The 27,946-nt window shown below is 41.0% G+C and overlaps 2 protein-coding genes across 6 annotated transcripts; one reads left to right on the forward strand and one right to left on the reverse strand.

Annotated features, from left to right (window-relative positions):
* Nucleotides 1-2,300: 2,300 nt before the first annotated feature.
* Nucleotides 2,301-15,570, reverse strand: zgc:194621 (uncharacterized protein LOC795037 homolog). 2 transcript variants are annotated; one of them, XM_067487032.1, is made up of 5 exons: nt 14,573-15,570; nt 6,311-6,797; nt 4,021-4,079; nt 3,836-3,919; nt 2,301-3,733 (listed from the first exon to the last, which is right to left on the reverse strand). In XM_067487032.1, exons 2-5 carry the CDS (start codon nt 6,718-6,720, stop codon nt 3,651-3,653), a joined length of 636 nt encoding a protein of 211 aa, XP_067343133.1. In that variant the 5' UTR covers nt 6,721-6,797; nt 14,573-15,570; the 3' UTR covers nt 2,301-3,650. The 2 variants fall into 2 exon arrangements, with proteins under 2 accessions (XP_067343133.1, XP_067343134.1); XM_067487033.1 differs by lacking the exon at nt 14,573-15,570 and adding an exon at nt 8,667-8,813.
* On the forward strand, nt 8,971-27,876 carry si:ch211-230g15.5 (polyhomeotic-like protein 3). Of its 4 annotated transcripts, none has more exons than XM_067487025.1 (12): nt 8,971-9,414; nt 12,793-13,441; nt 17,244-17,390; nt 18,060-18,173; nt 18,944-19,151; nt 20,400-21,410; nt 21,703-22,025; nt 22,811-22,976; nt 23,755-23,866; nt 24,114-24,234; nt 25,638-25,929; nt 27,082-27,876. In XM_067487025.1, exons 2-12 carry the CDS (start codon nt 12,812-12,814, stop codon nt 27,234-27,236), a joined length of 3,279 nt encoding a protein of 1,092 aa, XP_067343126.1. In that variant the 5' UTR covers nt 8,971-9,414; nt 12,793-12,811; the 3' UTR covers nt 27,237-27,876. The 4 variants fall into 4 exon arrangements, with proteins under 4 accessions (XP_067343126.1, XP_067343127.1, XP_067343125.1 ...); XM_067487026.1 differs by having other exon boundaries at nt 8,971-9,288; XM_067487024.1 differs by lacking the exon at nt 8,971-9,414 and adding an exon at nt 9,421-9,658.
* The last annotated feature ends 70 nt before the right edge of the window (nt 27,877-27,946 follow it).

Consider the following 27,946-nt stretch of genomic DNA (forward strand, 5'->3'; position numbering starts at 1 on the left):
GCCACGGAATCACGCCGCCTTCGAAGGCTGTCGGAAATGTGAACGTTGGAGCTGAAACGGTGCGCCGAACAAGCAGATGATGTTATAAACATCAGCAATCAATTAGATAACCAATTAGTCAGTCAGCAGAGCTGGCAGAGGGACACCACCACGAGCAGAAATTACACCTGTAATTCCTATTTAAGTTAACTTTTAAGGACATTCCCTGTAATTTACATTAACTACAAAAGTACAAATACCCATTTAAGAAACTTATTTCTCTGGGCATCCATCTGACTGAGTTGCTGTTAAAACCAAAGCGTTTCAAAGACTATTGAACTGGGGTGAATGTAATTAGTCCCATCCACATATGGTCCACATAAGGGTTATGTAGAAGCCTGAAAATGTTTAGGCCCTGTTGAGTTTAATTAGTGTTTATTCACAGAAAAATACACTTCAAACATTTTATTTCTTTGAATTAAATTTTTTTTAACTGAGTCACTAAGCTCTTTATTACCCAGTAAGCAGGTTTGGATAAAAAGAGCATCTGGCAAAGGCGAATCCAACTTTATCCAATTTATGTATTGACAGCTGGTTAATCCATAAAAACATCATAACATATTTGTTGATTGTACTTTGTGTCATCAATCTGTAATATAATTGAAGCCATTAACTAAATGTTATGTAAAAGTTCCCTCTGAAATACATAACTATCTGAAAATTCGCTACAGACGCCACTGTTGTTTCATAACAAATAATACACAATCGGCTCATACCAGGATCCAAAATGTCGCAGCTTATCGAGGATCCCCTAAATGTGTCATCAGCGTCACAGAATGGCTCCTCTTAAAGGACTACAATCATGGCTGCGCAAAACAATTAAGGACTGCTCATTTCTCAGAAATTGCATTATCTGTCACGCATGCGTTTTTGTTTGCTTAAGCAGCCTAATATGACATTTTAATTATGTATGCTCGACACAGGATCAGGATGCTGACATTTAGCTCCCTGCCCATTAATTTGTTTACATGCGTGCGTGTTATGCAAAGACAACATGCCATTAGTGTCATCCCAACAAAAACATAGACATTTGGCAGCAAATGTTCCGTGTTTTTGGCTGTGACCTTAAGGTATTTAAAGTCCTGTTCTCTCACTATAATGTTGAGTATTTCTTGTAGTAACGTGATTCTTCAAGAGAACAAGATGTTCTTTAAACAGAACTCAGTCACCCTTCACACAATATGTCGTGTGGTCACCATCACTGTCCCACCCTGTGCACCTTCACCGCCTCTGAAACAGGCAAATTCGACCTCTGGTGGCGGAGGACAACATGACACTTTACACTGAAATAGATACGATAGGATCCGAAAAGATAAGATTTAAATAATAATAGGTAACAGAATATTAGAACAACACGAGGTGCAGTGAGCTAAGGTGTTATGTACTCGTGATTAATATGATGAGTACTAATAACAGTTATCATATAATAAGCAGTAAAATTAATAAATACACTATTAATATAATGATTATAATTTGTATAATCATAGCACTATTGTCTAAATATTATTTAGTAATGATTAGAAATGCAGAAAAGAAAATGTATATTTCTACTCTTTGAACAACAATACAGCATTGTGTAGTGATGTGATGCTAATTAGTATATAAAAAATAACATTATATTAAATCCTGTTAGTATTTGCCTGATGTCCCAACACACCACAACCTACAAAAAATATTTGACTTAGATCAATTCACATTGTGCCCAACTCAAAATTTGGGATCCTGATATCAAATCAAATGAAACATGGGCAAATCCTTATTTCTTTTGGGGCATGTATTATAAAAGCTGCATTACGTGTTAATAAAAAAATCTTGAATCTGTCGAGATTGAAAGTTCACAGTGTGTTTTAAAAACTATCTCTTTTTTCTAGAGTGCTCTAGAGTTAAATCACTGTCCAAAATGAGACACACAGTTTCACTGTGTGACAAGTTCCTTCTTTGGCATCAACACATGCTGCAGTTTTTATTTGTTTTAGTTTAGTCTCAATTTGGCTCAGTCCCAGATTCATCATCCTGCTGCTACAAATACTCACTAGATTAATGTGCTGCTGAGAACAGTCCATAACGGATGTACTTCTTCTTATTATTTGAGTCAAGTTAGGAGATTGTTGACATAAGTTACACATGTGTTAAAGAAATAGAAAAGGACAAGGGAGGAAAGGGAAAGAAGAGATAGAGAAGACAATGCTGCTAACAAATAGAACTGGAAAAAAAAAACATTGAGTATAAGTTCTAAAATGTAAAACACGCCAAAGTAAACAAAGCTTTTAACATGTTTTTAATACAGTACAGGTGTAAAAGTGCTGACAACGTACAACACATCAAATCATTGACAGCTCATTTTCGTCAGCTTGCATTTCTCCCAATCATCTCTGCAATGCAGGTCTTGTGTAACAGGGGAGAATGGCGTGATGTGTCGACCACACCTTAAACAAGGTACACGAGTGAAAAGCTGTCCCTCAGCAAAGATTTAAGTGGATGCAGGTGTGTTTGTTTGTGGTTGAATACATTTATTTACAAGGATATAATGTATACAGCTGCCTGGACCTTGAGTGATTACAGCACAGGTTTACATTTCTATTAAATGCATGAATGAAAACAAAAATAGCCATGTAGCTCAACACAGTAGCCTAGAAAAGTAACTAAAGTAAATGTGCGCTATAGCCGTGTCAAAGTTGCTTCTGACAAATCAAGTTTGGTAGCCTCACGAACACCTGCAAATAGAAAGGTGTTCCCAGACATAAACCACGAACCGAAAGCTTTATCACTGCAACTCCAACCACAATTCAAATGAAAACGCTTCCCCATATTTCCTGCGTCCTCGTCTTTGTCTACTGTAAACTGTCACAAAAATGTGAAAGGTTACGTCATATTTGTAGGGCAAAATATGAGGTACACTGGATCAAATACACAGCACAACCTGGCAGGTTAGACCCAAATAAGTGATGAAAATATGACGGAAGATGCTAAATATCCTTCTCTATCATAATTATAAATGATAATACTCTATGAGATGTCCCTTTGATTGTCCATTAAGGAAATCTAAGAGGCTCTTTTGTGTACATGTGACATCTATTAACCCTCGGCCGCTCTTCCCTGGGGTTTCTCCCAATTTTCTAGGGTCTAAGTACAGAGGGTAAAGAGTGTAAAACCTCTTAAGGCAATTTTTTGATTTGTGATCCTGAGCTCTATAAGTAAAATTTGATTTGTTACAGTAAACCGGTTGAGTGACGCGTTGAACTACATGTCAAAACATGAAGTATAATACGTGAAATATTTATGGTAATGTCAATAATTACTTCAAAAAAAACTGAGCACACGTAGGTAATTATTTAAAAAGTTTGAATATTTTACAAGTCTAAATTATATTTTCTATTTATATGTGGGATTTTAGTCCAGTTTAGAACCATGTGATCTCTGTGGAGCTGCTTTAGTGAGGAGGTGTCACTCTGGCTGCTTTATTTTTACTTTGTGCAGCAGTTTAAAAATCAAATGCGGTGAATGGATCTGGATTTGTGATGTCTTCTAAAAACCTTTTAAGTGCTGCAGAAAAAAAAACAGTCTTACAAAGCACATGTTGTTGAACTCAACATGAATGTAGTTGTAAGTTATCAGACCGTTTTCTGTTTCCTCTTTGCTTCCATCATTTCCTGTTGCTGCTTCAACCGCACTTCCTCCAGACTCATACACCCACCTGTTAACACACACACACACACACGGAGTAAATACATCACACCAAACACACTGAACATTACACATGTTCCTTTGAAAGTGTGCGTTTGAGTGTGTGTCTCACCAACACTGCTGGGGTTAATGGAGACGTACGCCATCGCTCTGCTCAGCCTCAGCTCCTCTAAAGCAGCAAGCTCTGCCTCCGCCTCTGTTCAACCAGTCCAACATCACACAACAATTAACACAACATGTCAAACAACAACAAACAGTGAATCCTATGTGAATGCATCCACAAACAGGACATCTCACTCCTCTGGATCTCTTTTCTTTTCCTGGGGTCCGGGGGGATGACAGTAAAGGCTTTGTAACTGAAACACACAAACACACTCTGCTTTATTTTCTGTTTTGTTGCACAGAGACATTTTTATTCAACCAACTGATGCTCAACAAAACATCTGGTTTGTTCAAACATCTGGTTTGTTCTGGTTTGTTCAGTATTCATCTGGGTTTTACTGTTGCTGCTTTAGCCAGTGAATCTTATTGGTTCTGCACCAGTTTTTAGCTCTTCTTTTAATCTATTCTCGGGACATTTCCGCACTCCAGATCTCAGCTAAGGTGGTGACAAATGTTTGGAGTCATAATCAATTTAGTTTGGCTCCAGTCTCGAGTGGCTCTACTAATAATGTCTACAAGGCAGAAATAGACTCAAAAGCTAAACGAACATAAATCAAAACAAATGATTATCATGTACAAATAATTTGCTGGAAGAAAAGGACAAATGCATTTTAATAAAAAACAAGCATAAACGAATACTGTACATATTGCAGTTTGTAAAAGTTGTAAAGTAGAAAACAAACTGCACAGGTGTGGAAGGTCAGGAATAAATATTAATGTAATAAGTTACCTACAAGTGTACATGTACACATGTCTATTTACAGTATATACTGTTCAGCCTGCGTAAAATCTTGTGTAATAACATGCAGAGATCATCATCACTTGTCTGTTCTATCTATACTTTTATAAAATTTTAATTTGCGTTAGTATGTTATCATTTTTACTCATTGTAATTCTTTTATTTTATCTTTTAATGTTTTGTTTGTGTGCATTCGTCTAATTGTCAGCTTTCCGCTCTTTTTCTATATGTTTTTTAATTTTCTTGTTTTGTGCGCATTATTATCACTGCTTTTATCTTTTATTGTCTTTGCACACACCTTTGTTCAACTTTCCATCCTCCGTTAGCACCTCTGGGCACAGAAGGTGCAGTAAAAATAAACTTTTGAATTGATTTATATTTGATCACTTGACAATGAAATTCAAATGTAATGTATGGAGATGTATATAGATACAATTAAATTGTATTGTCAATGGCAAAAACAATTTAAAAACCCTTTCTTTGCCTTTAATCTAATGAAATCGACATATTGAATAGAACAATCATACACCTGTGTGGTGTTTACTCTCAGTTCGCCTACAGCTCAGTCGACCCAGTCTGTGGTAGCGTGCAGGATTAAATCACCGCAACAGATGGTCACAGGCAGCAGCAAGAAGCTGGATACTTGAGGACTATACCTGCGTTTCCTAAATGTTTTCAGCTCTAAAGTCCAGTCTGCACACTCACTGAGAGAGACACATGGACTGAGTATGAGACAGTGGGTCTCCTGACATGGACACATACACTGACAGGTCCCACCTCACTACAGGAGCCATGTGCTGAAACAACTTTTGCTTCGCTTTTTAGTCATATTGCATGTACTGTAAGGGTTTTTCATCGCTTTTGGTCATTGGTGTCTGTTTTAGTTGTCATATGCAGTCATCTGCAACTCATTTGCATCTCGCTCATGGTTTTGTATCGTGTTTTAAGTGCTTTGTCTCTTTTTAGTAATTTTGCATCACTTTTTTTGCAGTTCTTTCCACTAGTGTTTTTGGAGTAGTTTTGCATCATTATATTTCTCTAAATGACTTCACTGAGCAGTATTATCATCCACTTCACACAGAGGCCCAGGTCGAGAGAAGCTTGATCCCTAAGGGCTCAGCAATTAGCTAATTCATCCACAAAAGGGCACAGGGCAAATTGTCTGAAGTTGCTGAGGAGTCCAGCACCTTGAGTTTGTCTCGATTCATTCTATCGAAGCAGAAATGTAGTGAAATGGCTTCATGACAACATTATATTATCAGCTTATCATGTGTTGTTGGAGTACAGGGGCAAGGCGGAGGAAGGGTATGTTCATTTTCTAGTGAGATTGGGGTGTGGAAAGTGGAAATGCAGAATTAAACATTTTTGCTATGTCAATAAGATTGTGTGGTGATCAAAGCTAAACTTGACAAAAGATAAAAGGCACATGACATTATGTTCTCTGTTCAGTCCAGTATGAGCCCTGTAACAGCAGAAGATGGAAGAGAATGGGCCTAGTGAGGCCCTTGTTTATAATGTGTTTACTTATTGCCTGCTTCTTATCTAGTGACTTGTCATTTACTTTATTTTTATAAAATTTCTACATCTAGTATATTAGTTGAAAATAGATTTTGAGATTTTTATCATTTGAATTCTCTTGGGCATTAGTCACAAACGGTCTGCTGGTAACAGTATCTTCTTCCTCACCTCTGACTTGCATACTTTTCCTCAGCCCTGATGCTCCGTTGATCCCTCTGGCCTGGACAGGCGGTCGTTTCCCGGCCTTTTGGGTTGGCAGCCGCGTGTTTCACAGAACTGGTCGCTCTGCGGTAATCCGGGTTTGTTTTGGGGCCGTTGTCGCTCGCTCTGGGAGCTGTGGAGTTGGACCTGGCTCTCCTGTCACAGCTCGTTTTGGAGGCGGCGCCCTGCGCTCCGGCGGTGGTCCTGTCACACCGGTCCCGATGCGGACACCTCGTGCAGCTTGACGCACGGCTTTTACGCACAGCGGGAACTCTGGGTTCAGTCTCTGCCGCTTTTGCCTTCACCGTTTTGATTTTCTCCGTGGAATTTCTCGTCGCCTCCACTGGTTTAGGCTTGATGACCTTTGTGGCTGGCATTTTAATTTCAAGGTGATGCTTCTGTCTTCAGCCCCAGTTTATGGAAGAGACCGTTCATCTTTTCACACGGACTTTCGCTATTATGAAACAAAAACATTAAATTCCAACTTTTCGTTTTATGTCAGTCCGTTGCTATGGAGCTTGCACCTTAACAACTTCGGAGTCAAGTAAAACAGATTGAAGTAGCACTTCAGGCTTTGCCTTTCAGAATAAAAGTTTATTTTCTGTCGCTACCAAAATGCTAAAATGACATGCAATGAACCAGAACATCTGGCAGAGGGCAATAAATCATAGTTTGGATAAAGATAAAATGTGAGCACTTAGACTTAGGTTAGAATCAATGCTTATTCATAAAGCAGCACAAGGACAGAGATCAGTCAATCAGCTACTGATTTTTTGCAACATGTCCAAACTCCACCTTGTCTTCTTTAATGAGAAAACACATGGTTTTCTTTGTCCTCTGTGATAATAAACTGAGTATGTTCAGATTTCGAGCCTCCAGGTCAAACAAGCTGCCTTAGAATATCAAGCTTACCAACACTGACATTTAAAATGTTCTTAAAATTTTTCCTGCAGGAGTTTAGGGAGAGGGAACCACAGACTAGATGCTTTCTGGTTTCATCAGTATGGAGTGAAAATAGGTTCACGTTAAAACTGTTTTCAATCTGCAGCTCACAGGAATAATGTACACACAACACAAGGACACCAGCCTAATTAATGACGTCGGGGTGCTTCTAAAATCTAATAGTATAGTAATTAACTGAGGAATGATAGTAAGAAAATAATGGCTGCAGACACATTTTAAATGACGTGTCTTTACCCTGCAGCCCAGCCGTCTCACATTTTATTTTGAATGCAGAGCCGCCTGGTTTCCGGTTTTGTGCTGATTGTCTGAGTTTTGTTTCGCTACCGCTGCAGATTAGAGTAAGTGACGCAGCAGAGTATTTGTTGTCAGTGGGTGTCCGAGGCGCACGGATCCAAGGCGAGTGTGCAGCTTGTCCAGTGACAGCGGCTCATCCGATTACGGACACGGGACTCTGCACAAGTCGCATGACCTCCAGCAAAATACTGCAAAATTACCAGAATCTATCTAGACTTTGCTTATTGTTTGTGTGGCCCGGCATGCAGCCAAAAACGAGCAGGCATAATTTGAATGATGGCAAAAAATGGCGAGCATATAATAATTTTTGATTTAAGAACACAAAGACATGAAAAAAAGAAAACAGTTGATTCGAGATTTGCGATTTGAAGTTAGACTCTGATTGTAAAGTCACATTCCGCCAGACTCAGTGGTAAAAACAAATACAATTACTTAGGGTTTTAAGCAAGTATCAGAGGTATTTGCACTTTCATCCATTTTATACTAGACACCGATCTTTTGAGGGAAATGTACTTTTTTTTTCTACTACATTTGTACAGCTTAATGGGGGCCTCACGGTGGATCAGTGGTATTGGGTTGGGAGGGATCGAATCCAACCCCACCCCGCCACCAAGGGCCCAGCCACCCTTGGCCATCCCCAAAGTGACATGAGGAGAAGCCGCTGTCCATATTTGTGCAGATAAAAATATTCGCCTATTAAATATGATGCTTTGTCATAGATAAATGAAACAGGTATTGCATTAAAATACTACACAGTATTTTTAATTGCATAAAAGTGTATCTCACTTCTGTATCAATGGATGTCCAAATAGGTATCTTTGTAAGTTGCAGTAATAGAAAAATCCATTTACTCTGAGGTACTTGTACGTGTGCTACTTGTGAGCCTACTGTACTTACATACTGTACTTGAGTATTTACATTTTATGCCACTGCACAATCCATGTACAGCGGATACTGCATTACATTTGTATATTTCGCTTAAAACATTCTAAGCTATAAATGCTTTTTTCCCAGCTTTTGATTAGTATCCAGTTTATAATAATTCTATAGGTTCTGATTCACTTACTCTCTTCTGCTTGAACTGTAAGTTTTATTCCTCCTGGCACTTGGAATTGCCTTTGTGAATGAATGAAATGGGCTTTATACATAAGCTTGCCTGCGCTTTAACTCACGAATAATTTGTAAACTTTGGCGGTTAGAATAAGTCAGCCAATTTAATAAATAATAACCCACAAACACGATATTCATCTGGTACAAAATGTCCCTAATGCAAAATGAAGATCGAGCGCTGATAAAAAGGCTTTGTCTTCCGGTGTTGCTGTTTCATAATAAAGTGTGTTACTACGTCAGTAATAAGACAGCAGACTGTTGCATTGCTCCGCGTGCATGGCGCAGCCTGGATGGAAATATCGTCCTTCGCGGTCCTCCTGAGCTCTGAGTGGTGCTGTCTCGCCTCTGTCGCCCTGTGAAATCTGCCTTCCATTGCAATTCTCCACCAGCGGACCGAGCAGGCCCGTCGCAGCCGCCGCACAGTGGCCCCGAGCCGGGCTGATCCCCACCACAGAGCCGGCAGGTGTGACGGCGGTGGTACAACCCGAGGACGGCGGGCAACGTGACGCCTCAGAGCGCCGGATTTACGGACTGCTCCGTGTGAAGAGCCCGCGGGCTGCGATGAAACCCTAAGCAAAGTGCGACACACACACAGACACACGCACGCACACGCTAATGCACATCATAAACGGGCCTGTCTCGCGCCGCAAGTTGCAACTTTGCGTTTTTTGCGTGTGTGCAGCGCTGACGGCGGAGAAGCATAGGTGAGGCTGGTGAAATTATTGTCTGGGGGAGGGAGGGGAGGAGGAGGGTGACGCGCACTTCGCAGCAGCCCCTGCGCTGTCAGACTAGGAAGTGAGGCTTCATACACGCCCATTTTAGCCTGTCGACCCTGCTAAAAAAGCCCAGACCCGCTCATCTGATAACACAGCACCAGGCTTTATAAACATGCGCTCACTTTTGGATGGACAACACCGGGAATAACCTGCAGGACGACGCCGATCACAGGTAGGTGCCCAAAGCGCTTTACGCGTAACGTGGACATGACAATTACCCAAAATGTTATTATCGTGAGACTTGTGCACTGTGAAGGCCTGTCTCCATCTTTTTTTTTTTTTTTTTTTTATAGTCACATGCGTGATCTCTGGCCTAGCTGTCATCGGCGTGCAGTGTGACTCAGTATGTTCGCCATCGTGTGCAGATCACAGTTAACAGGCTGCGGGCCAGATGTCAGCATCTGCTCGCGGTGTGTGGACTGGCACCTGCTTGCGTGCTGATGTTGCATTGATTAGGCTAAGTTTGGGGTGCAAACTGAGCCCCCGTTTAAACCACAAACTCCCCCTTGGTGGCATTTGTCGCCCGAATTTGCACCAATTTCGTCTGTGTGCTATGTGATAACTTGAGTGGGTTAGACTGTACTGACATTTTGCAGGGGGGCTGCTGGTCCCACATTTGGAGCCCCGTGCTCCAAAACTGCTGTGAATATTAAAATCCTCTAAAACCCACATTGTTGCTACAGCTGCAACAATTGGTTTACTGTACTGGGAGTTGATTGTACACACGTTTTAGGATAAAAGCGGCTAACATTCACAGGCTCCAGCTTCTTAAACGTTAGGATTCCGTGCTTTTCCTCTTCTTTCCTGATATTGAACTGAAATGCTGTTTGAGTCAGAAAGATTCAGCACTTAAAGATGTGGGCCTTGGGAGGATACAGTGGGGATTAATCAAAATGTACATACGTTTTATTCAGTGATGTAAAGGTTAGTGACATCCTGGTATAGTTTTCTATCAAAATCAGTGATCTGACTCAGTGAAGATGCTCCAAATATGTCAGGCCTTACATCTGATACAGCACCTCTGAATAAGGATTAATAACAGTATTATAGTCATAGAACAATGAAAATCATTTGGAGCAAAGAGGTAATAGGTGGTTTTGCTTTTTTAAATTTATGAGTTTCAGATGCTCTGAAGATGTTATGTACAGCCAGGTTTTCATATTTTTAACACTTTGAATTGGGACCATCTACATGCTACATGCATCAAACAGCGGCTGGATGAAATGACCTTCCTACCTACACTTAAGGAACATGAAGTGGAGTTTAATGTGAATAGAAGAAAACTGGCACCGGTGAAAAGTTAAACAGCACCCAGAACAATCTAAGGCCCAATAAGGGTTGTAAAAGTGCATTCAGTATGCTGTGACTTGTTGTTACGGATGAATATGCTGGACTGATGTTTTTGTGTTTTCTTTTTGGCTTGTGGCACAGGAGCCACTTTGAAAAAAAAGAAAAGAAAAACCTTGGCCAAAGACCTAAAAAGGATTTCAAGATGATTAAAATCTCAGAATTCAACTGTAAAACATCATAAACCATTTGTAACTTAGCTTCCCCATGTGAGGGGCCTCCTGTCTCGTAAAAGTGTTGCAACACATAAATATTTTATACATTTAACCAGATAAATAAACAGATAATAGAATTGTATGACGGTTCAAGCAGCCATGAAAGCTTACTGTAATCTCACTCACGTGTGCTGTGGTTCAGGCCTATGTCATTACGGGGCAATATGCAGATTATTTTTCTTGCCAAATCGGTTAATTCTTTACTCTAAGAAATGTCAGAATCATTTAAGAATGTGGAACATAACATAATTTGTGTATGCGAAGGTAAAAAAGTAGAAGTAAGACTGATGAGTAAAATGATTAATCATCAGAAAAAAAAACATTGTCTGTGTACAATGAATTAGCCTGTAACTCCTCCACAGATTACTGTAGTACCATGAGGACATACAAAGTACCCTAATGTCATGTCCTCCCTGCAGGAGGACTTACAGTTTCTCTGCAACGGTGGTCAGATTAACTGCTACCATGGCTCTAGTCCAAAACACACGGCTGAAATTGATAGTAGCGGTGTAATGTGTCAGTCACTCGGCCAAGTGTTTTCTCAACAGCCAGACAAGCTGAGGCCCAGTCAAAAGTGTGGTGTGGAAATTTGACTGTATGTAGTGCGAGTGACTGCTTTGCTGCACTGGATTAGCATCTTCAGTCCATCACTGGCTGTTTAGGTGTAGACTGACATTCAGCGCAGTCCAACAAAATGTTACAGTGTCTCTGAAAACTTGGAACCTAACTTTTATCTCCCCTTGGAATCATCCTTCTGAATCATGGTCACGGTCAATTTATTTAGATTTTTTTTTCTTTGAGAAATAATAAATAATAACAGAACATTTAAAAAAGTGAAAACATCTATACAAATCTAAAGTAATAATCAATAATCAAAATTAATTAAATTAATAAAACCAAAAACACTTGATTGCATGAATACGAAACTCACCTAAATCAACACTGGTGCAGCCAAAACACAGTTCTATGAAGATTAGCTAAGTGTAGTGAACTAGTTTCAAGATTCTTTTAATGATTCATTTGACTGGTGTCAAAATCTAAATATATATATGTAAATGATTTTGTATCGAAATTGATGACAAAAACAGTGTCTGCCTCTTCTAGAAACTATAGGTTATAAAGCACATTGATTACCTAAAATTAAGAAAGTGAAATTTGGAAAATTATTGAAACAGATGTTTCCACTTTTCAATGCGAAAAACACTGGATGGGTCAGAAAATAAAGACTAAGTCAGCAAGTGAGAAACTCAGTAAATGAATCAGTAAGCAAGTCAGTAGTCTGTGTGCTAGTTATTAGGTCAGCGAGTTAGTAAGAAAGTAAATAAGTCAGTACATTTGTAATTGAGTATACGAATCGATAGTGAGTTAGTGGATAGTAAATGACTGAGTCAGTCAATAACAGAGGAAGTTAATCAGTGTTGGGCTTTGTAAGAGATTCAGGTAGAGAGTAAGATATGAAGTAACTCAGAAAGTGACTGAGTCAGCGAGTGAGACAGTAGCTGGGTACTGTCGGGTACTGTGGGTCTTTCAGGACGCTAGTAAGAGAGTAAGACAGTCAGCAAGTGAGTATTTCAGTCGGTGAGTCCGTAAACGTGTCAGTACACGAGTGAATCAGTAAGAGTAGGGTACTAAGTGACTGAGTACGGCTTCAAATGAGTCGAGAACTGATGAAGTGAGAAGTCAGTGCGAGGGCAAGAGAGTAAATGACTCAGTAAATGTCTTTCTGTCTTTCTGTCTACCTCAGTGTGCTACAGTGTTGAACAATGGACAGGGAGCTGGTTCGACAAAGCCAATCAGACCACCGAGAGGCCACCAATGGAACAAGCCCTCAGACCTCCACCACCATGGCCGACTCCTCCACCCCTACAACCCCCACCCCTCCTCGACTCACCCCCAACCCCATGCTCCTGGACTCCCCTGCGCCCTCGCTAACTCCCACCACCCACTCTCCTCCGCCTCCTCTCACCCCAGCTCCTTCTGTCTCCGCGACCCACGCCCCAAAGGCAGCGGCAGCCAGTACTCTGTCCCCCCACATCCTTGTCCCAGCGCCGCCTAAGCTCACCTCCACCGCAACCCCTGCCCTCCGCACGTACTCTCGCCCCATCCTTCCATCGCCCACGAGTGTTTCCAAAACATCTCATTTGCAAACCTCGAATTCTTCTTCTCTTCCTCCTCCATCCTCCCCTTCTACTTCCTCCTCACCTGCTGCAGCCAGCACAGCCTCCCCTCTCCTCTCCTCTTCCTCCTCTTCATCTGTTGCAACACACAGCAACACCACCATATCCACCAAGACCTCCACCAGCCTGACCAACGGCAACACACGACCTGTATCCACGCCAACCTCCACGCCAATAACACCTTTTCACACACCAGCCAGCCCACCTGGGAGACAGGTAACAGACGCACAAACACAATGCTGTCCGTATGATGCTATTACATCCAATTCCACTGATTTCTGAGTGAAACGTGAAGCTACAGATATCTGAAGAACATTCACCTGAGGCACGTTCAGGTCCGCAGACAGTCTGTCTGTTTTCTTGGAGGACAAACGAGGCCAGCAGCTAGTTAGCTTAGCTTAGCACAAAGACTGGGAAACGGGGTAATTGTAACTCTCCAGTTAATATCTGGCAACCAGCTACTACTTATACTCCGTGGCCACTAAAGTAGGAACACTTATACTATCTAATGCAACCCAATTGTAATGTTTTAATGTTTTGGCTCCCTCATGCATTTTAAATAGTGGGGCCAAAACATTAGAACCACCTGTTAATATAGTGCTCTTTAGTATGACCTCAATAATAAACACATAGTAGAATTATCACCTTTCTGACAGTTTCAACTTAATAACTGATAAATTATAACAATGTGAAAATATGAATTGATGGCAGAGCTGCTATATTAGATTGACTTAGATTGTACAGGTGTAACTAACAAGGTGGCCGGAGCGTGTACTTCTTGGTTTCATCTGTACAAAAACCAAAGTGTGAAGATGACACATTGTGGTTTCAGTTTTAAGCTAGAGTTTATCAGTGACTTTCTTTCACACCTCAGTTTTTGTGCAAATCAATACAATATAAAGTGTCAGCCTTTATGCTAAGCTAAGCTAAGCTAAGCAGCTGCTGGTAAAAGGGAACAGCAAATATATTCCCCCCAAAAAGTGAAACCCTTTAATTATGTGTCTTTGTAAGTTACGTGCTCAGTTACAGACGTTGTAAAAAAAAAAAAAAAGGTCACGAAGTTCCTGTTTGTGTCTGTGTTTATCAAACATTTCACCTTATGGATTTCTGGTTGACTATTAATGGGAACAGTGTGAAAGTCTGAGTCATACTGAAAGTCAGTGTGCTACAGTATTACAAGCATATTTAATATTTGCTGCATTACGTAAGTGACTATTAGCGATGTTATAATGTTGTTCTGATGTCCCCGGGGCGAAAAACCTTGTCAGAGGATACTTGAGAAAGTCAGTGTAGCCTGTCGTATGTATAGTAGCTCATAAGCACCTTTCATTGAAAGCAGCAACTTACAGTAACGCACAGTCCTGTGTTTCACTTCCACACCACAAATGAAGGATGCAGTATCCACCAGGGACTTCAGGGGCATTTCTCTGTCACTTTAATATCCCGCGTTCATTTTCTTCCTCTAAACGTTGTCCTTACACTGTCAGGCCGCCGTGGTTCAGATCACCCAAGATCTGAGCTAATAAAAATGTAGATATTGCTCTGATATTTGAAAGATATGGGAGACATTAATTTACTCTAGATGTTGCCTGTAAGGCTCCGAACATATTTGTTTTAATAATTTGCCCCAAAAAAAAGCACAAAAGACTTGATAGCAAACAAACGCAACACAAACAAATCACAAGTTGCAAAAGAACAACACAGCAACACAAACAAACAAAATATACAGTTTGTTATGAGTTTGTTGTTTGTTCCAAATGTCCCTAGAGGCTCTGTGTTATGGGCCAATTATATTATGTTTATCTTTTTATTTACCTTTTATAAAACATTTTTGAGTGAGACAGGTTTTAGCTGTAAAATTTGAACTGCAGTCTGAGTGTTGATTAGGAGGCTCTGTGTAGTAAAAAGAGATAGCTGGGACATGCATATTAGTACATTCTTATGATAAATATGTATTTGAAAAGTTTTACACTGCAGTCAGAAATACTCTGATTAGCTGTGTATCACCCCCTTAAGGTCTAATGTTTGTTACTTCCTCCCGTGAGTGTTGACGTCCTCACATGCTGGTGTGGACAACATGTGAGGCTACATTACATTACAGGCTGCTTTACCCTGGTGGTAAATGTTGTTAAGGCTGAGAAATGTTAGTGTTTCCTTAGCAATTAAATCAGAAACACAAATGGCCTGAAGTTGAGTTAATATGTGAATAACAGAGCGGCTCAGAGTGAAGTGAGTTGGAAAGGGTTTTTCTTTTTTTCTTTTTGCTCTGCACACGCTCTAATTTGCTCTCTGCACAGCATTAAAAACCAGAAAGGTTGAGCTGGATTTTGTTTCCATGTAGAGAATGATGATGGCTAAGGTTGGGTATCAAACTTCAACCAAACTGCATCTCTCATATAATGTGAAGGATTAAAACCTGAATCCTGGCCACGACTTTGGGGTCTGATCTTGGGGAATTTGATTTAGTTGTTTTTGACTATATTTTATATTTTATGTAACATGTGGATTTAACATTTGTGATCATTTTGTGGATTAGAATAAACTAATAACCAAAACCATCAGATGACACCCAGTCCTGGGGATAAAGCTGAGGCCCAGGTCACCGCGGAGCACTTAGATTAAAAACCTGACCTCTACGCTCCAAGGTCGGATTATCTGAACGTTAATCCTGTTCACTGCTGACCTTTGGAAACAAGCACGAACTCATTACGACTGACCAAGGAATCTCAGTGTGTTGTTAGAACCTGGTTTAGTCTAAACGTCAAAAGAGAGTTTTTAAATGATCAAAATGATGAAAAATTGTTAGCACTGTCACACCATACACGTCCTGACAGACGACAGAACGTGTAGGTGAGACACCGTGAACATTTTTCTGCCGTCTGGGTCAGTGTTTGTCTGTGTCTGTCTGTACGGGGTTACAGCTTCCTCTCCGTTTGCTTTTATCTCACATTTCACATGGTCAAATGTAGAGATGTTATGACAGTGTACTTCAACTTTTAATTTAACTTCCTTCTGTTTAGAAATTGCAGTTGATAATGCTATAAGTGAGACAAACATTTTAAAAGAATAAAATATTCAGTGTCTATTTATTTAACTTATGTGAGAAATATTTATATATAGTAGTATAGTATAAATATATATTTTTTACAGTATTTAATTGATAAAAAGGGACAAATGTTTCTGTTGGCATAGAAATGTAGTGTACAATAAAAGCAGCAGCTGGTAAAAGATGGAGCTGATTCTATCATTTTTAATTTATTATACCATAAAAATACATCAGCATCGATTACTTTTTTGTATGTATGTAGTAGAATTAAAGTAACAGTAACATAACATTTAAATAGCATTGTACTTAAGCACAGTACTTTAGCAAATGTTAGCAGCAAGAAAATACAAAAAGGATCTGCACCCACTTTACTGCTCTGCTAGGTCCTGTTTGTATGGAAATCTATTTGCCTTGCTTTGCCTACATACTATGTCAGAGGAAGGATGAGGTCAGCAGGACCTCCAGCCAATCAAACTCTCAAAATATAACTTGTTGTTTCAGCTTAAAAGTAGAAGAGAAGGAGCTAAAAGCTACATCAAGTTGTAGTATACAGTTTACTTATCTGACAAACTTAATATTATTTAACTTATTGTTTTTTTAAACATTTGTTTTAGTTTGGTTGATTTAGATTTGTTAGTTTTTTTGGATGAGTTAATTCAGTAATTGAAGTCTACTAAAACTATAGTTGTGTTTTTTATCAACTTATTTGTATGAGGTGAGTTAATCGACTTATTTTAAAATTACTCTTTATTTGAGTTCTGACAAACGTATAAATTTGAAGTTGAATCAGATTAAAAACATAAAAGCTTCTATAGATATTTATGTTGAGTTGAAAAGTTCCTGAATGGATGTTACACTCGTTTATTTGGAGCAGTTCTCTTGTAATAAGAAAATGTCTGCGTTCTAAAGCTTTTCCTTAATGGCCTCCCCTCCCTCCCCTCCTCACTCTTTCCTCGTCTCCCTTTGTTCCAGGTATCACATCCTGTAGGCACACCTGGTCTTGTGAGGGCCAATCAGAGCCCCTCCCCAGTCAGACAGAGGGTATCTCAGCAGACATTGCTCCTGGGAAAAGGTCTCAAAGGGTCTGGCCAAGACCAGGTGCTCCTGAGAGCTCAGATGGTAAACATAGATACACACACACACACATTTACATACATTTTTACATGTAATGAGAACAGCAGCAGGAAAAATGACCAGTATTAAAATGAGCCAGATGCAGGGAGTAGAAGACAGATTAAGGATCAGTTCAGGAGTTTTCTGCAGAAAAATATGCTTCACAACACGTCCCACACCTCCTACACAGGAGCAAGATTGAATGACACAAAAATCATTAGTCATTATGTTTGCAAAATTTTGTGTGAATTTTGTCTTTCTAGTCATTCTGCATCTTTTTTGGTTTAACTTCTTTATACTCATTCTGCATTTCTGAATGATCATTGTGGTCATTTATGTCTTGTCTTGTGTCTTTCTGCACTCCGACTACATAAGGGGTCATTTTGTTTCTTCAGGGCCCCTTGTAGCCTTGCAGTCATATTTAGTAATCCAGCCGTGACATTATACTCACATTTGATTGTGTTTGAAATGTATTTAAATTTCAGTTTATGACACTAAGCAGGAAGAGATTAAAACAAAGGACGTTGCTCTGTTACTCTGACGTTGAGATGTTATAGCCTCTCGCACACAAACATGCAAATCCCCCTTTAGACTGTGCTTTAATCCCTGCTCTCCTGTCTTTATTTTCCTCCTGTTCCTCTGCTTGTTTCTCCTTCTCTTCTTATCTCTCTGCAGCTGATTCTTACGTCTGCTATGCGACCTGCCCCATCCTCCTCCTCTTTCTCATCCTCCTCTTCTTCCTCCTCCACCTCCACCTCCCCCTCTGCCTCTAACCCTGCCTCCGCTCAGGTGAGCATACCCAGAAATATGACATTCCTTGTGGGCTTTTATGATTTTCATTACAATATTTCATAAACTAGTGCTACAGCTGTCAGGCTTTCTGCATGAATGCAGTTGATAGTGATAACCACCATATGGAAACAAGAAAAAGTCATAACACGAAAAATAATTTTGAAAAAATAATTTGAAAAATGATGAGAAATGATCTGATCAAGAACCAGAGGAAACACTATTGTTTTTCCAAAGTCAAGTATTAGAAAATCTATCATAAAAACGTCTTCTAATTTCAAAGGTAAGCTTTGCCTCAGTGGGTCTTTTTAATGTGCTTTCAAGCTAAAGGAAGAGCAACAATTTGGTCCAGAAAGTAAAGAATTGTGCAACAAAAAGTGAAAATAAAGTTTTGTCATAGATAAAGTGTAATTTATTCAAAAAAAACTGGCTCAGGCTGTTGGTGGAAAAAACCCAACGTCTGTTCACAATTTATTGGCACAATAAATCAATAATTCATTGATTAGGAATGTAACAGTTAGTGGTGTGGCCCAAAGGTCGAATATGCAAAGTGTTTTAAGAAATTGCAGTACTTGAGTAAATGTAGTTACTTTCCACCGCTGTGGCTCTGTAACGTTCTCTGCAGCCTTATCGCACTGCTTTAACGCACCTGTTCTCCTAGCAATTGTTGCTAAGCAGTGATTGGTGCAGCCAACACCTTGCAGCGAAGCCTGAAAGTGAAAAGATGCTCAAACTAAATCTCTGTCTTTTTGTCTCCTTCCCCCGTCCAGCTCCAGAGTCTCACCCTGAGGCCTCCCCCCCCTGGGGCACTAACCATCCCTCCTTCCCTGCGCCTTAAGCCCCCCTCCTCAGCGCCACCCCCCCTCTCTCGCCCTCACGTCCCCATTTTCCCTCCTCTCAGGCCGCGACCGCCGCCCAGCACCACAGCCACGGAGAGCCTGACCACGCCCAGCCGCCAGATCTCCATTCGTCCTCCAAGTAAGTCCAGGAAGGATTAGTAACGGCGGATCAGATTCATTTAAGGCTTTAACTTTTATTCAACATTTTATTTAACTTTTATTCAAGTAAACAGCTGAAATTATAAAGTTGTTTATTCTCAGAAGATTCCTGTGAAAAATGGATCCTAACACGTTAAATGATGCACAAGCACCATCACGTAACCTGATCCACTAGTGAACGATGCAAGCAAATCGTCCACCTGGGTATTTGGTTGTGCAGCGATCCAAGTGATAATTGGCGTGTCGTTGGTTCGTGGCCTAATTACAACACAATCATATGGAATCACGAAAACAACGGGATCTAGTGCATCCGATTTTAAAAATGATAAAAATAGTCAAATAAACTGCTTACGTTTCTTATTACTGCTGCCGACCGTTTGGGTCAAAAGCAGAGATGGAATTTTCGCTGGGCGTCGAATGTGGCGGAGGGCAGCGTTGTGTTGCATTATTGTGCAGTGATAAACTGATGAGGCCTTTAATATTTAGTCTACAAGAAAGAATAAAAATCAGCAAAATTACACAGAGGGGCACAAAGCAAAACCTGAAGGGATGATGAATAAAAACACCTGCAGGTTTTACAGAGAGGCTCTGGAGCTCTGAAAAGGGCATTTGATGACAGGACACACACATTTCTTTTATATTTATTGTAGCTTTAGAAATGTGGCTGGTTATTATCCATTTACTTCGTGAGCTCCCTGAAGAGTGTGGACCGGGGACAGGAGGCTGTGAACTAGAAGCAGGATTTTGTTTTTAAGGTTATGTCTGTAGTTCATTATTTTGGGTCCGTTCTTTGCCATTTTGTGTCTATTTTTGGTCATTTATGTCATTTTGTGTCAGTTTCTTTTCACTTATTTGTTATTTTTTTTATAGTTTTTCTTATTTCGTGTCCGTTTTTGATCGTTTTGTGTCAGTTTTTTGTTATTTTGCGTCTGCTTTTGTTCACTTTGTGTCAGTCTTTTGGATGATTTCAGGATGTTCGTCATGTTGTTGCCGTTTTGCATGTTTTGTGGTCATATTGTGTCATCTGACTGAGTTTTATCAAACGAGAAAGATGAACAGTTACTTCCAGAGACCCAGGAGGTCAGTGTCTGTGCCCAGTGGGTCCTGTTCAGTAGTCTATCCATGATCCACTCCTGACAGTCAGTCCTGGGAATCCTGCAGCTGGTTTGTGGGCATAAACACTTCACTCCTTATTTACTTTAAGTTTGTTTTCCTTCTGCTTCCTCAGATCTCTACTCTCCAGTTCGAGCCCCTCTGAGGCCCAGACTTCACTCTCCGAACGGCCACAGAACACCGTCTCCTCGACACACTTCAAACCTCCAACCAGTCACCGCTGCTCCCTCTAGTCACATCCCCCCCATCAGCAGGACACTGGCTGGACCGAAGAGTTGTTCGTTATCCCAAACAGTGTCTCCTGCTTCCGCTTTCGAGCACTCGCCTTCTGCGGCGAGGCAGCTTCAGATCATTGCCCTTTCTTCGAGCCGCCAAGCTGGCACGTACACCCACAACAAGGGGCAGTCACCACCTCGGGTGGTTGAAGCATCTGAGCTATCCAGCCAATCAAAGAGGACTTTGGGCAGCGATGAGGTGCTTCCTCTTCCTCTAAATCCATCTATGCCAAAAACAAGCTCTCCCCTGCCTTCTCCTCCATCTCTCCTGAGTCCGGCCTCTCCTCCGAGGCAAACGCAAACACAAACTCTGATTCAGAAAGGAGAGCCGAAGGAGAGTGAGGAGCAGCGAGAAAGAGTGCGAGGGATAAGACAAGTGATCAGAGATGAGGGGAGTGTTGGGAAAGACCTGAGTCTGGAGAAAGAAGACCAAAGAGAGACATTGAAGGAGGAGAAAGATACTACTGGTAATGAGCAGGTGGAAGCAGGCAGAGAGGAGGAACAAATGGAGGTGACAGAGGAAGGTCAGAGGGGCCGAGAGAGGACGGAGGAAGGCGAGGAGAACAAGAGGATGAAGGAAGAGGAAGGAGAGTCTGCCATGGACCAGTCTCAGTATCCGAACATAGATCCCTGCCCAACGCCTAACACAGTTAAAGACTCCGGCACAGAACCAAAACCTATTCCAGGTCTGGTCTCAGCCCCGATCCCAGCCCCTGTCCCGGCCCCTGTCCCACCCCCGGTCCCGGCCCCTGTCCCAGCACCCGCTGGTGTTCAGAGGCTACAGGAGTCTCAGCCTGTGAGCCAGGAAGATTTCTGTGAGAACATGTCCACCCAGTCTGACAACCAGTCAGGTACCTACCCTCAAATTTACTGCAGTAACTACAATTTTCAAAAACTTGTAGTTCACATGAGTGTTTCCATTTTACCACATTTTAGGTGGAAACGTTGTCTTTTTACTCAATTACATTTGTCTGACAACTGTACTTAAGCATGTTTTTGGGGTGTTTTTCTTCTTTACTTTGAATATATAATGATGGAAAACGAGGTAAAAGTTCCCACTATTTTATAAAAAGCAAAGATTAGAGAAAGTGAACCAGATAAAACAGACCGACTAACTCTGTTCACTGCCTTTGCTCCTTCCAGCCCTGTCCAGCCTGTCCTCTCAGTCTCCCCCCTCCTCGCCCTTCGTCACCCCCTCCGCAGAAAACCCTCCTCCCCTCCTCCCGGCTCAGGTCGCCCTCCCCTCCGACCTCAGCGTGCCGCAGCACGAGACAGAGAAAGTCAACAAGCCGGCGAGCGATTCGCAGACGGAATCTGAACCTCTCAGCCAATCGGGAGACGAATCAGAGAGCTTCAGCCAATCGCTGAGCAGCCCCTGGGAGCCAAAAGCATGGCCGGAGGGACAACAGGTTCTGACTCACCTGGTGGAAGGCTTTGTCATTCAGGAAGGACTGCAACCATTTCCTGTATGAACACACAAACACGGATAAACAAAAAAATGTATCTGATCCACATCGTTACATTTACACACGCAGACATGATTCAGATCAGATTCTTTTTCACTTTTCGTCTTTTTGTTTGGTCATTTGTGACTCTCTTACATTTGTTTTTGTGTCTGATCTCTGTCATTTTGCTCCTCTTTTACATAGTTTCAGGTAACTGTTTATCATTTCTGCTCATTGAAACACGAAACACAAGCAGTAACTTTAGGCCTCTGGGTCTGTGCAGTTATCCATCCAACTCATATCTGTTCCGTGGGTCACAATCTTAGCGGAACAAACAGTTTTGGGAGGAAACTGATGATTGGATTGTTGCACAAATTACATTGTGGCTCTTATGACTTAAACCTGCAAACGTGTGTCCGTTTATGGCCTAGGAGCTGGATACATGTCAATTAGCCAGCAACACAAATATCAGATCTGACAAGAGCATTAAGATGTGTAGATAGATAGAGAGATACTTTGTTGTCATTGTTCAAGGATGTACAACAAAATTTAGATACACTGTCAGAATACAGACTCAAAAAATCTATAAATAAATAGTGACACATAAAAGTGACACAAAAGCTGGAGAATCATTTTGAATTTGCTCATAATTTTGCTGCACTTTCTTGTTCCTTGGCTTCTCATGAATAACGCAAAGAGTGATGAAATGATTTGCACTTTTTCTACCATATTTTTCTATATCTGAAGAAAAATGAATGTAGAGCCGTGCGCACACTTACTGTATGTTGTACCTTTTTGTTGTGCAGGTGAACCGCTCATCTCTGCTGGTTCCAGAGCAGGTGGCCAAACCACAGGAAGTGAATGGGACCAATGGGAGCGCGCCGTTGCCTGTGCCGGACCCCATAAAGCCAACGGAGCACTCCACGGATTCAGACGAAGAGGAGGGAGGGGACACAGACGACCCCGGGACCCGTAAGAGCCTTGTGAACTAGATTAGGAGGCACATGTGGAAATAAGTAACTCACTTAAAAATCACTTTGATAGTGCAATACTACTTTTGGACTACATTTTAAAACATGTGGTGCTTTTACTTGAGTGTTACGATAAGCCCTTCTCTGTGCTGCATTCAAAGACAGTATGCATATTAGGTAGTTTCTGTCAAGTGTTGCTCTTATAACAAATTCTATGAAAATTGTGATATGGAGACATTTGTTACAGATTATAATGTGATAATAGTTAACAGTAACTGACAATTGGTGAAGTAAATAACTGTTGTGTCACATTCAGTTAAATAATGGCTGTTTCTGTATAATACAAACTCAACACAGTTTGAAAACTAATTGTAAAAGCAAAATGAATTGAACTAAAAGCTAGAGGCGGATGGCGGCTGATAATTGGGGAAAAAAGATGACAAAAATCTAAAAAGTTGGTTTAAACATAGAAGACTATGAAGTTTGGTACATCAGAAGTTGATTTCTTGCCTCTTTGGACGAGCTCAAACTCTCCAAACACTCTAGTGGTTTGTGATTGTTATACTGAACAAAACCTGACTAGAAACAATAGGCAGTTTAACTGATACACAAGGCACATTTGGCCACTCTTCTGTGTTGCCAAGTCCAGGCTCGAAGCAGCCTAGTATCAGTGCTTTGTTCTCTTAGTACCACATAACCAATGAACATATAGCAGTGTGTGTATTTTTAGATGAAAACATTTGTCAGATCAGTTGAACATGTTGGTCTCCTATACACAGGGTCGGGCCACAGGGACCGAACGGTGCTGCACTGCCAGTTCTGTGGGAAAAGAGGCCACGCACACAACTTCATGCGGTCCAAGCGCTTCTGTTCCACTTCCTGTGCACGCGGGTGAGACCTGATTTCATGCTGTTAAGAAGCAGAACAGCAAAGAAGAGAGGAAGAGGACAGCCATTTTATTCTTTGACGTTTTCATACAGAGCCAGGGTGTTGTGTGTTTGTGGCTGTTGCTGCGATAGCAGCAGCAGCAGTGTTGACAGGATGTGGTGTGGAGACAGACAGGTGTTGAAGACAGATATGAGTGTGAATCAAAGCAGCAAAATGAGGAAGCATGTCTTTCTCTGTCCCTCTCTATCAGGTTTAACGTTCGTCTGACGAAGGGCCTGAGGGCTCTGAGCGCAGGCAGTCGGTCAGAGAGGCCCCGACCGGCCCTGAACCGGGCTGAGTCGGTCCCTGGGAAACCTCTTCTACTGCGGCTGGTAGGTACATCACCGTACCCTGACACTGCAAGCAGCTACAAAGGACTAACGCCTGGAGTTTCACCATTTCTTTCTACAACATAACCATTTATATGCCAATCAAAATCCCAAACGGTCACCAAAACGTGGGAGGGACATGACGCCCAGTGTGCAGCAATTATTACCTAATGGGCTACATAGTGAGAACAGGTTTATTCAGAGGTTGGAAGTAATTACGTTCATTTACTTGTGTACTAGTACTTCTAGTTAATGGGGCAAGAGACCCTCCACTACATTTACTTGGTACATGGTAATAGTTTACACTGCACTTTTGTTCAAACATTTTACAGTGTTGCTTTGTTATTCACACAGATGCTTTTCAGATTTACATTAGGATGTTATATGATAATACATTAAATACAATGAAAAACTTTTTATATATTATATATAAGATTTTATGACATACAATGGATTGTTAAGAAGGAGAGAGTTTTTAGGGTTACTGCTCATAATTATTGTTTGAACAAGCTCAGATAAATGACACAAGACTAAAAAATAGCCGGAAATAATAACAGAGAGAAAAGACATAAAGAAATAAAAATGAACACAAAGTCATCAAAATGGTCATTAGTTAGACATTAAATGAGTAGAAGTAGCCACAAAATGTCCAAAAGCAGAATGTAAATTGGCAGCAGTCCGTAGCCATCTATGCAAATTGAGAGGCAAAACAACCAGAAAAAGACATAAAATGACTAACAACAGACACAAAATGATCATAAAAAGACACAAAACAATTGAAATTGACACAAAATAACACAAATGGAGACAAAATGTTCACTTTAGACACTGTATGATTAAGAACAGACACATCATTTCTGAACAAAGCTCAGTTAAAAGATACAAAATGATGCAAAGCAACTCAAATGTGACAATAGCCTGAAACTATGGAAAAGAGGTGCAAATGACCAAAAAACAAACGATAAATGACCACAGACAGACTTAAAAAAGGACAAAAAAGAGAGGCTATGACTATGACTGTGCCCAGGAGCATCCATAACAGCAGTTTGATCTGACACACAAAGCAGTGTGTAGCTGGGGGCTCTCGTCATGTTTTACATGCCTGGGATGGTCCCTCTAAATTCTTGAGGCTTGTTTATAGAACCTAAAAACAAAGTATGTGAAAGGAACCAAAATTGACAAAATCTATGAAATAAAAAGAAAAGATGATTTGTGTCACCTCTGGGTTGTAAGAAATGTAATTCGGTTTTTTGATACTTCAGGTAAACTTAGCACATAAAACTAAAGTCAGAATTTAAAACACGAGTAATGATGCATTTATAAGCTTCAAGCTCACCTGCCTTCTTACCTGACATCTTCACACCTTGACTCAGTGGTTATTTGTCCCGTGTCCTCGCCCCCTCCAGCCTCGTGATCTGTGGAGTGCCGGTCGACGGGACAAGGAGGGTAAGGAGAGAGCAGCGGCAGCGGCGGAGGACGAGGAGGAGGACATGGTGGCAGGAGGGGAGGAAGACGATGATGGAGCAGAGGAAGACCCAGCTGTCGCCATGACGGTGAGGATGGACCGTCGAGCGGCGCGGAGAGCGAGGAGGGCGTCCGCGCCCGCCGTGACCACCTCTATGCCCACGACCACCTTCAAACCGGCCCCCTCCCAGTGGAGCGTGGAGGAAGTAACCGCCTTCATACACACACTGCCAGGTAAACCCGAGAGCTAGACTGCACGCACACGGAGACATCCTCCTGGGACCTTCAGCTCGCCCCGAGTTGGCAGCCTCTGTTAAGACTGTCAGTTAGATTTACGCAAACACAAAAGCCTCTTAATTGACAGCATATGACAGAGAGTTGGTGCACAGCTTCTCTGGCTCCACTCATCCAATTAACCGTTTCGCAAAATGCTGAAATCAACCACTGAGTGAAGCAATGCGCATACTTTTAAGCACCAGCTGTCAGCCTGAAGGAGAAAAACAAAAGAGTCTCCAGCTAATCAGAAATATCTGCAAGGAATCTCGACATAATAAATGGGTTTTTACTGTGAGATGGTTCAGTGATTCGGAGTTGAAACTCAATAAACACCAAGTTATAAATGACTGGAATCCTGCTTTAAAACCAAGGAGAAAAAATTACATTTAAATGAGTTTTCAAACGTTAATTTCCCGTAATGCTGCATGTGCACAAATGATTTTTACCTGCATTGAAACAAATGTGCCACATTTTTATCTAACATACATGATGTGACATACGACGTCACCTCCTAAATGTCAAGACAACATTATAAAATCACGTGTAAAGTAAAATATAAAACCAAAACATGGTGGCACAAGTTCTGGGTGCTAATATAAAGTTCTGTAAAAGTATTTGTGGATGATCGTGCTTTTACACCACATCGGCAGAATGGGAGGGAAGGGGTGGTTGCCATAGAAACGACACAGAAGCATCCTCCAGTTACTCGGCTCAATTTAGACCCACTGTCTCAAGGACTCGGACACAATGTTGTCGTATTTCATCTTCAGCTTTTTTATATATATATATATATATATATATATATATATATATATATATATATATATATATATATATATATATATATATATATATATATATATATATATAGTGGATATTTAGCATATATCCACTACTTCCTGTTTTATTAAACACTATTATTGATGTGTCATGTTTCCTCATGTCTCGTTCCATGTTTTCTCATCTGGCCTGAGCAGAAACACTTCTCCGTTCTTCTCACGCACACAGCTTCTGTTTTTGTCACCTTTCACAAAGTCTGTGCTCATATGAGGACATAGGTTTGAAATCCAGTAAATATGCCTAAAATCTTCCACGTGTCTCTGGGTTTAGGCTGCAGCGATGTGGCGGAAGCCTTCCGGGTGCAGGAGATTGACGGCCAGGCTCTGCTGCTGCTGACCGAGGACCACCTGATGACCAGCATGAACATCAAACTGGGACCAGCTCTCAAGATCTGCGCCCACATCAACGCACTGAAAAACCAATGAGAGACGAAAAAGAGAAGGAGGCAAGATGGAGGACAGGCAATAAAGATGTGGAGCGAGCAGGACGGGGACAATTTAAAAGAGGAAAAGAGGGTTTGAAAACAAAAGCTGACACCAAGGATGACAGGACAAAGTCACAAAAAGAGATTTGTGGAAATGATCAAGATTTTAAATCGAGGTGTGGCCTTAGTGGAGGGGAAGAGACAAAGTGTGCATGAACACATCAGATTCCAGAAGGATCCATTTTGGATCCTCTGGCCTTAGCGGGAGGGGGAGGGGGGGTGTAACTTTATGTATATTTTACAAGACGCGAGAGAGTGTAAATTTGAAGCTATTTCATGAAGGATTTTGAACATTTAATATATAAAATTTGTCTATTTAGTTTTTTTAGAGCGTGACGTCAACGACAAATCTATCCAGTAGCTAACATAACCGGTGTGTGTGTAACAGAAAATAATAATAATAATAGGTAGACTTTGTAAGTGATTAATGAAAGTTTAATGTTTTATATCACTATATTCTGGACAAAAACATGTCAGTGCATTAAAAAAAGTCACTATCAGGGTAGAGGCCGGTGTCTTTAATAGTCACATTTTTATGGTATCCTGCTTGAAATTATTTAATAAATGAATAAATAATCACAGCAGTTGGTTTATGTTATTGTGTGAGACATCAGTTGGTTGTTGTTGAAGATGGCGGGGGCACCAGGTGAG

The sequence above is a fragment of the Channa argus genome, chromosome 19 (assembly GCF_033026475.1).
Source record: "Channa argus isolate prfri chromosome 19, Channa argus male v1.0, whole genome shotgun sequence".
Classification (NCBI taxonomy): Eukaryota; Metazoa; Chordata; class Actinopteri; order Anabantiformes; family Channidae; genus Channa; species Channa argus.